This window comes from Manacus candei, unplaced genomic scaffold, assembly GCF_025592945.1.
Source record: "Manacus candei isolate 608988 ecotype Guabito, Panama unplaced genomic scaffold, ASM2559294v1 h1tg000083l, whole genome shotgun sequence".
NCBI classification, from domain to species: Eukaryota; Metazoa; Chordata; class Aves; order Passeriformes; family Pipridae; genus Manacus; species Manacus candei.
In genome coordinates this window covers 1,327,978-1,340,242 of record NW_026138131.1, presented here as the reverse complement: position 1 = coordinate 1,340,242, position 12,265 = coordinate 1,327,978, and the positions used below count along the sequence as shown (strand labels likewise).

The 12,265-nt window shown below is 35.1% G+C and overlaps 1 protein-coding gene across 4 annotated transcripts in view; it reads left to right on the top strand.

Moving 5' to 3' along the window:
• Positions 1-12,265, top strand: part of CFAP47 (cilia and flagella associated protein 47) — a 287,854-nt gene that overhangs the window by 100,948 nt on the left and 174,641 nt on the right. For all 4 annotated transcript variants that reach the window (XR_007908382.1, XM_051811713.1, XM_051811714.1 and 1 more), the window contains exons 41-42: positions 5,107-5,183; positions 6,297-6,442. Coding sequence is in view for 3 of the 4 variants with exons in the window: in XM_051811713.1 (XP_051667673.1) it covers positions 5,107-5,183; positions 6,297-6,442 (223 nt within the window). In the remaining variant the exon portion in view is untranslated. The remainder of the gene's footprint in view (positions 1-5,106; positions 5,184-6,296; positions 6,443-12,265) is intronic.

The window sequence follows — 12,265 nt, the reverse complement described above, 5'->3', positions numbered from 1 at the left end:
GAGCAGAATGGTGTGTGGTGAGAAGGATAGTATTTTTTCATCCATTCGACATAATTTTTCTTTGAAGTATACTGTGACACATGTGCCTGGATTTTTTCAAGTTATGCACTTTACTGTGCTTTTTTAAGCCCTTGAAACTTCAATTTTTGTCCTTGGTCTACATCTGTATGCCAGCATGGTATGCTCACTGTGTGAGAAGGAGAACCAGGTGGAGTGAAGCACAACACATGGCCCAGAAATTATAGTGTAAAACTATCCATAATTTTAAAGCATGTTGGCATTTGAATCATGTCCATTAGAAAGAAAATGAAACAACAAATGACAGTAAAAGTTCAAGGTTGCATTTAACAGCTATTTTTTCCTTCATAGGTTTCCTTCTGTAAAACTAGGAAGTGATAAAGATATACTAATGATTCACTAATAGTCCTATTCTAAGACCATGACTTAAGCAGTTTAGCATTTGCATTAATGCCCATGAGTCATAAGGATGGTTCATGATTGCACAAGACTGATTTTCAAAGCAAACTACAAATGTGGATAAATGTTTTTACATTAAAATTTAATTTCAAACCAAAAAAGAAACAATTAATGAGTGAATTTCGAATCAATCTTTGCACTGTATATAACTTCCTAATGTTAGGTTATTTACCTTTTTTTTAAAACCAGAGATAGTATCAGGAATTCCAAACATTTTTAATTTTCTGAATTTTATTCTTACACTTCTTGTTCTAAGCAGTTTCATGTGTCGAGGAAAGAGGTATGTTATACACAATACCTGTACTTTCTTATTGAAATGAAGCTCCATAGTACCTCTGTGTAATATAGGTTATGAGATACAGCATTAATACCCATCATTTCATAAGATATGGTTTACAAATATGCTATCAGGAGTCATTGCAAATCTGGTTATTATTTGATATAATAGAAATTCATCTATTCTAAGCTATACTATACCTATTTTGGGAAGCTCCTGTTTTAGTTTTTATCCTACTCTTTGTTCTGAGATCAGAAACTGTCCTTTGAAGCTTGAAAACTGGCAAATATCTTAGATGTGAGTTTTGTCTTTAAAAGTTTCAGTATTTTCAGTGCATTATCAAGCAGTTCCTTGTATTCCTTCCCTCTAATAAGACATTTGCTTGCTGCTAAAGTTCTTGTCTCCTAAAATTCATTGATTATGTTGCTGGTCTGTGAAATTCAGATTTCCCCATGGTGTCTGGCACTTTTTTTTCCCCTCAGTAACATATAAAATCTGAAACTGTAATTGACTAAAAAGATATTCTAGTAAATTCTCCTCCAGATACATAAAGCAAAGTGATTTTGTTTTTTTCTTTTTTTTGTCCTGCAAATTTGTTGAATGGAAAAGAGAGTTATTGGCTTGTTTGGACTCTGAACTAAAGAGTAAAGGTGTACCATTACAGAGGTATAGCTAATATGACATGATGTATGAACACTATCTATGTTGACTGCATAATGATTTTACTTTTCGTCTTGATTTTTGTCATACCTGATAACATGGCAAGCCCAACCTCTTGGTGGTACTGTGTGGGAACAGGTATCTGACAACTCAGGGGTGACAGCTACTAAACTGCTGCACAAGTGTGGAAGTGGGTTGGAACTAGATAAACTTTTAGATCCTTTCCAATCCAAACTGTTCTATGATTGTAATTTGTAGTATATGATTGAATAAACCACAGCAGAATGTATTCACACCTCTCTTTTCTTTGTCTCAACCAGGTTTTTATACCAAGCAACTGAGAGGTGCCCTCATAAACCAATCCTCACCTGTACCATACAGAACTTTTTTTCATTTAATGCACAGTAAAATAATCTTGCTGTGGAAGGGACAAGTTGTGTTTGTAAAAAAACCAAATACAAATGAGGGACAGTTTAAGTCATTTGGTCTCTATCTTTTTTATGCCCACCCCCAGCCCCCTCTCCCCCTTTAAATACTGAAAGACCACAGTAGAGTCTCCCTGGAGCCTTCTCTTCTCCCAGCTGTCTTCATAGGAGAGGTGCTCCAACCATTTTTGTGGGCCTCCTCTGGACCTTGTCTACGTTCATGTCTTTCTTGTGCTGAGGACCCCAGAGGTAGATGTAGCACTGCAGGTGGGGTCTCACAGGGGCAAAGTAGAGGGGGAGAATCCCCTCCCTGGCCCCACTGCCCTCGCTGCTTTGGATGCAGCCAGGACAGGGTTGGCTTTTTGAGCTGCTGCTGCACATTGGCAGCTCCTACATATTTTTTCATTCCCCAGTATGCCCAAGCGCTCCTTCACAAGGCTGCTCTCAAGCCATTCATTCCAAATTTTCTATTGATACTGGAGATTTTGCTGAACCTGGGTTCAGGTTCAGCAAAGAGATTGTGCAGACTTATTTTATGGCAGCTTTCAGCTGTTCTGCCTAATCCATTTCCTTATTTCTCTGTGTATTGAAAGGGGATGTACTGAACCAGACTTTGAGTATAACTAAGCTTCTTATACCTTCCTGAACTTTATTCCTTTTGCTTTTGTTGTTGAATGAGATGCTATTTCTTTTTGTTATGGAAGAATGAGGCACAATGTTCATGTCTTCCACAACACAGTTTTGTTTCCCATCACTTATCTGCAGGTGCTTTGTTCATTGATGTAAGAAAGGAATTGATAAAGAGAGAAGTTCAATACCATGTTAAATCAGCCTAATGAGTTCCTCTGTTGTTCAACTCTGAAAATAGGACTTATTCAATGTAGAGTTCACACCAGTGAAGAGCTGTAATATATTTCCACTATTATGTTATTTTTTTCATACAGCTTTTGAGCTATTTGTTACTTTTACAGTGATTCTTCAGCTGTAGTTTCTGTTTTTGCAAGCATGACTTAGCATTCTCAATCAAAGGTAAAGCACTGTAAGAAGTTATGCTTTATATAAAATTTGGGTTTTTTAATACGAGATACTTATTTGTGAAGTACAGAATAAATAGTATGTTGCATGCTTATAACTCAGAGATCGTTTTCCTTTCTGAAAAATGGCCTTCAAGTGTAGGCATTAAAATATACCTTCAGGATAACATATTCTGAGAATTTTGCAAGTCCATTTATTTAAGGTTGTGATTTTTTTCTTAGCCCATCAAGATTAACTGTTTATTTTAACAGAGACCCAACATCTATCAGATATTGTATGTAATAATTGTTTGCTGTATGCTGGTTCATAAAATTTTACTGCTAGGGGAGAATGACTTTTATGCATGGATAATATTAAACCTGAGTCTTGAGCTGAAGCTCACAGTATTTTTTTTTTTTTGATATATTACATTATAGTTTTCAGCATCTTTGAGCTCTGTGCTTGTCATAAATTAAACAAAACTCTCCTTCCATAAATGTAACTGCACAGTCTTAATTCCTGTCAACACTGGTAGAAATTATTTGTGAAGGATAGAAAACTATATAAAGTCACACCAAGGAAATATGACAGTCAGGAGCACAGTTTGCTTTGGGGGGTGGGAATTTAGAGAAGATTTTGTTCTAAGGTGTTTGGTTTTTTTTTTGAGAATACCTGTTCTTTTCAAATACACTTGGAAAGCAATATTGTAGTGAAAAGAGTTAAGGTGTTCAGGTTAAGATTCATCCCCTTCCCCTTTCTTAGGCAAATCCTTGGTTACATTAGGTTTCTTTCAAATGATTAACTGCAGTGTTATTTAATATAGGTCATTCCTGTAGCCTTGGTGGGAAAATAGTACCAAGGGACAAGCTCTACTGTTCCTGGGCTTACCTTATCCCATCTTTTCAAGGCTATAACCTTGTGGAAATGAACCTTGTACCTGAACTGAACTGAAACAAGAAGAGAATTTTTTTTTTTTTTGCTAGAAATTGCTTGAAGAGCTTCTCTTATGAGTTTTGATGTTTCCTAGCAAGATCATGAACTACATGTTATTAACATGGGGATTTCACATCCCTAATTCCTTACTGTGTACTATGAAGTTCCCAAATACTTATTCAAAGAGCCAAGAGTAAAATTAGCCTTTGTGCAGAAAATCATGGAAATTTTATTCATCTTTATTCTATGAGCAGAAACATTTTAAACCATGTGTACTCAAGCAAATTTCAAATAGCTTTTTTTGTTTGTTTTTGGTTTTTTGTACAATAATTCTTGTAATGTAAAAAAAAAAAAAAAAGAAAAGATAACATCTAAGAAGTAATTTAAAGAAAAACTGTTTTAGGTAATTTCAACTTTAATAATAAAAAGATATTAATCTTGAAAATGGCAAATATAAGATGCCAAATTCAATCAGTTTGGAAATCAACACTGTAAGAGAAATTATTTACACCAGGTAGGGATAGTGGCAACATTTGCCCCCTATTTTTTTACCACAAAATATGTTAATATTCCACTGTCTATGTGGCACTTTTTCTGAAGTAATCATGTTCTGTTTCCTCTAAGAAAAAATAATGGCTCACAATTTTAAATAATTTGTATACTATTGATTTGTTGCAGTTTATGAATCCCCGATATACAAAATTGTGAGATTCTAGTGAGTCTTTTTCTGATGGATTAGATTTGAATCTCACACTTGCAGGATTAAATTTAGATCACTCAACTTTTATTAGGGTTAATATAAATATTGATATTAATTTGTTAAAAAGTGAGATGTCTTAAATAATGGAAGAAGTGGCTTTCCTATTAAATTTCTTAAACATATTGCTGTCCTAGGGCTTGGTTAGGTTAGAAAACATTGTATAAAGTCACACTAATTTTATAAGGTGTTATGATGTCTTTATTACTATTACAGTGTGTATGTTGGACTTAAAATAAATTTAAAAATATACAAATAAATAAAAATAACATACAAGTTTGTATTCAAACTCGAATTTATGAAACGAGATGCTGGTTAATTTAAAGAAGGATGTTCTGGCTCTACTCTAAGTTTGCATAATAACTCAAGTGGAAGAGTGGATACTTAACACTATTGGATAGGTAAATGGTTCCCAAATGTGGTGTTCATTTATTCTTAATTGTCTTGAAACTTTTTCTTTTCCAGTATTTATTCATAAAAAGGGAAAAAAGTTATCTGTTAATAATCAAAATGTTCAGCTTTAGGATATTGCTTCAATTTTTATTTTTTTTTTTTGCTTTTAGTTCTGAATGTAACATATTAAACTCAAAAAATAATACACTGCCTGAAGATTCAAATGAAGAGAACAACTCTATTTACCGTAAGTACCTCTATACAGTACCTCGTGTTGCACTATAGTAGAAATAAGACTGTTTACATAAGTAAGATTTTGACATGAAAAGTGTGCTCAGTGACTATTATTTATAGTTTTCTTAAAATGTTGGCCTAAAATTGTTCATCACACTTAAAAAAATTAGCCTAGAGAAGAGTGGGCTCCATGGTGACCTTATTTTGACCTTTAGTACCTGAAGGGAGCCCATGAGAGAACCTGGAGAGGGATTTTTTAGAAGGGCATGTAGTGATAGAACAAGGGGTAATAGCTTTAAACTGAAAGAGGGCAGATTTAGATTAAATATTAGGAAGAAATTCTTACTGTGAGGGTGGTGAGGCACTGGAACACGTTGCTCAGAGAAGTTGTGGATTCCCCCTTCCCTGCTCTATTTATTTGGCCAGTTTGGCATACACTTCTATGTGATCTCACTGATTTCAATTGCCTTCACTTTCACACATGTTTTAAAGTCTGCTGACCTTCCTAGAAAGCTGGCCAGTGAAGCTTGAATGATGGGCTGGTTCTGCATTTTCAAAATACGCTTAGCAGAGGAAAAACATGCAGTGAGAAAGTAGTCAGACTCTGCCAGATTCAACCCTAAGATTCTTTATCAGCATAATGCTTCTATGAAAGCAGTGCAAAGAAAACAAACTTGCCACTATGTAGGTTTTGTCCATTCTAGAGGATTTCCAGCTACAGCATAACATATTTACTGCTACTGAGAGCAAGATTTCTTTGTTTGAATAGTAGTAAATTACCCTCTTCTTTCTGACCTTTGGTGAGCAGACCTTTGGTTAAAGGCTATAATTCCTTAAGGAATATTTGATGGTGAAAAGTATCTGTTTTCCCCAGTTTTGTTTCAGTGCATAGAATAAGAACAGAGGTAATTAGCAAAATATATTTAAATAATACAGCATGTAATACTGCAGCTCATTTACACAACCGTAACTGTAAATACTGATTACTAGTTACAGGTGTGTCTAAATACTGATTACTGCAGAATGCTAAATACAGTATTCTTGTATTTAAACTCATGCAGCTACTTTATTTTACAACTTGTGCTGTTATATCTAAACATCCATTTAAACAAACTTATTTTAACAGCTGTCCAATGCGGCCTCCTGCCTGAGTTCTTCAGTCCGATGGAAAAACTGTTCTTGAAAGGAAAAAGTTCTGCAGGCTTAGATATTCACTTCCTCCCCTTTGATCAGGGAAAACGTTACTGCAATGTCCTTCTGGTTAATGAACAGGTAAGAGTAGAACGTGTGTCCTGTGAGTGTTAATCATGTGAAAGCTTATTCAGGTAAGAATCAGGTCATGTTTGCCAAATATGTGTGAGTAAGGTGAATAAGAGCAATGTCATGGAAAGGAGCCTGGGGGTCCTGGTCGATGACAAGTTGACTATGAGTCAGCAGTGCTCTGGTACTCAGGAGGTCCAACTGTGTCCTGGAGGGCATCAGGCAAAGCATGTCCAGCCAGGCAAGGAAGGGGATTGTCCTGGTCTGCTGTGCACTGGGGCGACCTCACCTTGAATATTGTGGCAGTTTTGGGTACTACAATATAAGAAAGATATTAAGCCATTAGAGAGTGTCCAAAGGAGGGGCAATGAGGATGGTGAAGGGTCTCAAGGGGAAGCCGTATAAGAAGCGGCTGAGGGCACTTGGTCTGTTCAGCCTGGAGGAGAGGAAACTGAGACCTCACTGCAGTTACAACTTCCTCGTGAGAGGAAGAAGAGGGGCAGGCACTGACCTCTTCTCTGGGGGGGCCAGTGACAGGACTTGAGGGAATGGCCTGAAGTTGTGTCAGGGGAGGTTTAGGTTGGATATTAGAAAAACATTTTTTCACCGAGAGGGCGGTTGGGCACTGGAACAGGCTCCCCAGGGCAGGGGTCACAGCACCAAAGCCTGACAAAGGTCAAGAAGCATTTGGACAATGCTCTCAGGCACATGATGTGACTCGTGGGGATGTTCTGTACAGAGCCAGGAGTTGGACTTTGATAATCCTTGTGGGTCCCTTCATACTCAGGCTGTTCTGTGATTCTATGAAGATACAAATTAGTTATATACATATTTTAAGGTAATGCTTTTGCATGCACGTGCAATTATAAAGACATGATTTATGTGCTGACGTTTGGAAATGAAACTCTTTTCTGTTTTCTTTCTTTTTTTTTTTTGGTGAAAATACATTATTCCTATAACTCATGAAGGAAAAAGTGGCTTAAGAAGTTGTTCAGAGATGTACATAAGATTACAGATTTCAGCTAAGATATTTAAACCAAAGTTTACTGCCCTTTTATCTCCACATAATTGGAGTTATATGAAATGCTGCAAGCAAATTTTCACTGTAAAATCATTACAAATAAAAGTAATACTGCAAGGAATGTTATTTTGGTGGCTTTTACAGGTAACTGAACTTCAGGAAAAGAAAAAGGAATTTACATAATTTGTCTTGATGTGGGAGAAAGAATGCATAGGCAGGGAAAGTATGAAGTCTTTACTGTTCTGTACTTCTCCCTGTATTTGTCACTGTATCTCAGGTATGCTGAGATACAAAGTAGAATAATCATTTTCCTTGCTCTATCTCTTTTTAAATTTTTCTGTCAATCCAGGTTCCATTCAGTTCTTGCACCAATGCAGGTAAAACTTTTGAACAGACAGCACATGAATACTGACTCCACAACCTTTTGGTTTCTCTTGACTCCTGTAGTCTGGGTTTAGCCATATATACTTAATTGGAACTGGTTTCATCAGATTACCACGATCTGGTTTTGATTAAATTTTAGAATTTAAAATCTTGCAATCCATCTTCTTTGATGTTCCTGTAATCCTTTATTCTCTGTGGCTGGAACATTATTTCTGTGTCATTAGTCCATCTTTTCACCTCTTTAACCTGTCTGCTGTGTTTCCTCTCTAGCTGTAAACGCTTCTCAGAACCCTGTTGTTTTTCTAATCTTTGTTTATGTGTGGCTGATCTCAAGCCTTGCATTCCATTTCTTGCTTTCATAATACTGCCTCTGTGTTTCAGCTTTCCCTCTGTGCAATTACATGCCTCTGCCATTTTCTGCTACATTTTCATGATTTGTAACAATACATTCAAAACTAAATAACTTATTCTTTTTCTCCTGCGTGTTCTCAGCTTCCACATTTCCCACTATTATAAAACAAGGAATTTCTGCTAGTGTCTAATGTTTGTCTGTTTGGTGGGTTTTTTTAATTGTTTAAACAGGTCTTTGGCTTTGCCACTTGGCCAACTTAATTTTTTTATCTTGTTCATAAAGGAAAATAAGACTAATGCAATGATGCCTCAGCCTGTCTTTCTGACCCTGTTCATTATTTGAAAATACTGGCCGTTTTTTAAAGAAAGCAAACCATATGACTGGAAGCCTTAAGGAGTGTACAGTTCTCTTGAGTTTTTTGAAAATGAACAGTGATAGAGGAGGGATTTTCTGTCAAAGTCTACGGTAAGATAATGAGCTCCTGCCTTATTAACAGCAGGAATCACCCACAAGGAGGATGTATTAATGTTACTGCCAGAGGATAGCAGTCTTCGTGGATGGTTCAATGCAAAATCAATTCAGTACTCAGCTTCATTCAAAAGGAGAAATTATAAGGAAAGGAATACACATCAACATGTGAAACCTCAGTATAACTTTCTAAAGAGCTATAATATACAATTCTTGAGTATTGTGTGAAGTTTGAGCCACCCCAGCAAACAATATAATGGAGATAGGGGAAAAAAAGACAGAAACAAGTGTAATCAGGATGTAAAAGTTTCTTTTAAAGGAATGTTAGGTCCATCAGTTTTATTCTGTGAAATATCTTGACACAGTCTCTAGACAAGAAAAACCTCAGCATACTGGTGTCTGGCAGCAAATCTGAGAAGAATCTCCCTTTACTTGCTGGGATTTTATAGTCTTCCTTTAAATGTCTGCTACTGGCATTTTCCCTGTTTGTTGTTTATTTATTAGAAGAAGAAGTATATACCCCTGCTGAGAAGAGGAGTCTCATGGCTACACAGAGCCTGGAAACTAAATAATATAGTGAAGAGAAGGAAAATTGAGATGTTAATGGAAGAAAAGTTAATCTAAGAGATGTGGTCAGAGATGTAGGACAGTTATACTTCAGGTGGAAAGGGAAAACAAACATTTCTGTCAGCCCCAGTGTTACCTCCAGTGGTGATGTAAAAACACCTAAATTTAGACATGTAGCTACTAGTCATTGTTCTTAACAAAGATCTAGTTGACCTTTTCTTGTTAGGAAGCATTAATGCCCCAGAGAAGCTGCTGTTGACTGTTGGCAACTGTTTCTGGAACATCTTGTCCTTTCAGCTTAGCTGAGTAGATGCGTTTAAAGGCTGCTGAAAGTGCAAACTTTTTGATATGTAGAACCTCAGGAAAATTAAGTCCATCCACATAATTGTATAATTTGTAAGTAATTGTATTAAATCTCGTAGAGAAAGATGAAACTGCAAGATAGTTAAGATGATTTTAGAGCTGTACAATAGTGGCATGGGAAAAAATTGGCTTGCTTAAATATTGTGTATATGGCTGCAATATTTCCAGTCATACCAGTATCTAATTGAAAAAGAAGTGCAGGCACCATGCTCTATGACAATCAAATGACTTTATACAATGATAAGACATGCTTCATTTAAATATGAACTTGTGCTATATATAAAATCTAATAAATAATTTAATTTAGCATTTCTGTGGTTTCTTGTTACCTATCTTTCTTATCCGTTTTTGACAAATAGACCAAAATAGTAATCAGAGTAAGACTGCTTCTTCATTAAAATCAGTTAAGAAGATACTAAAATTCAAATTGCTAGACTTGAATCTGACTAGGAATTCTATCCATGGTTGCATCGACTATATATGTGTAATAACAGCAAGAATATACACGGATTCAAGTTTTTTGACCTACTCAAGTATTTTGGCTAAGTTGTTTTGAAATAATCTTTATGTTAACCTTTCTAAGGTTTAAAATGACAACACAAACCATTTTTAACATTTATTAAGGATTTGTTTCAGTGTTTCGTTTGTTTAAGGAAAACCTAAACTGACAGTCTTCAGATTTTTAGCACAGTTATTTTCATAGAAGACATTATATATTGGTTAACATCACTGAGTGGGTTTTTTTCTATATCTTTGTTTCTGGGAGCTAATTTAAATGTGAAAAGCCTGGAATTTCATTGATAACAATATATTAAATCATAGTTTAAGAGAACCAGTCCAGACTTTCACAGCTAAATGTCTAATATGAAATGAAATCGTTTATCGAGAAAACACTTTACTATCTGTTGCTTTTATTTACTGGCTTGCATGGGCAGCTGCAAATTCCTGGTAGCTATACATTCTTTTGAAATATCAGTTAGCAAAGGGATTGTGTAAATAGCTAATGGTAGTTCAACAGCTATTTTATTAACTATTTTCATTAAAAGTATACCTTACATAATGTTGATGCTTTCCTGCTTGCAGCTGATAGAAAATGGAAATATAAAGCATTAAAGCCACAGCTATACTAGCTAAACTCTCAAAGCACAGTGAAGTACCCTGTCTGTTCTAAAGCATTAAGAAAAAAAATCAGCAAAAGGAAAACAGGATTTGCATTCTGTGGAGATCAAAAAGCAAGAATTCTTCAAAGGAAAAAGGGAAATTGGGGAAGTTTGTTCCTACCTGTAAGCATATTGATGTCCGCAATGCCAAGAAAAGTAATTGAGAGTAGAATGGCATCCTAGCAACCAGCACCTTCATGAAATTAGTTGTATGTGCTCAGAGCTTGTTAACGGTCCTTATGGAGCCAAATCACTGTGTCAAACAGGAATAATTCCTGTTTAAATTGGTTCCCAGGAGTGGCTATTAGTTTGTGTGTGAGAATCCAATTTTGCTGTAGATCTCTTTAATCCTTCTCTAGGAAGATTTGTGTGAACTCTTGAATCAAGGAAGGGGAGAAAATGCCATCTAAGTTGAGTAGCTTTCCTTCTGCTGGGTTGGAAATATAATTGCAGTGTTTTCAGCCTTAACCTAAGTATCAAATAAAATTACAAATATGAAAGAAGAAAAAGCCGGGTTTTCTTATGTAGTTGAGAAATACTAATATGAAAACATTGCACTGTTGGCAGATGTGCTAGATACTTTAAATTATTTCCTTCATATCTGGAATGAAGACAGAATATGCATATTTAGGGCAGAGTTTTAGAGAATATGGCTTATGGAAATAAAGAGATGACCTTCTGTGCAAATTGTATCAGTTGTCACAGAGACATTTGATCCTTTATGTTGCAATCAGTAGAAGTTAAAATTTTCCATGAAAAGTTTGTGGTAAACAAAATGAAGTTATCAAAACAATAGTTATATATGTTAAATCTCCTGCCTAGTTCAGATACATATAGAGGTACCTAACTTAGATATCTTTTTAGTTTGGGATATTCTGATTGTGGACTTTTTATTTTGAAGTACTTTCATTGAGTTTTATTTTTCTAAAAAATACTTGTCTGTCTTTTATTTGCACCCTAATTTTTTCATTTCATCTATAATTCAAAGTGCTATTTCTCTGCTAATTAATTTATCTTTTTCTCTATGAAAAATTACTTTATTTCCTTGTTCTAGGTCATGTTTTAATTTACTTTCAAGCTTCTATAGGTTTTCTATTATTTTTGATGAAATAATTAAGATTTGTTAAATTTATTTCTTTTTAATGGAGAATTTGAACATAATACTCACATGCCTTCTGCTTTTTTTTTTTTCTTTCTAGAGGAATGTTTCTAGCTCAAAATTATTGTAAACTTTTTTAAAAGAAGTTCTGAATAGCGAAGGGCAGTGAAGGTAGTTCATGAATATGTTTAAATTGTATGTAGCTATAGCACATAATTAGAATTCACTTTCTTTTGCTGTATTTATGGGTCAGATTGCCCTCATTCAATTAACCTATATGAGGAATTGAAAAGGATTCAGCTTGTTGAAATTTCTTGACTTTTCAGATTTAATATTCTCTATTAAAGGTACTTTATTATGATGGCATGGCTTGAAATGATCACTTTCTTTTATTTAGACATAGTTTTAAAAAACAGGTCTC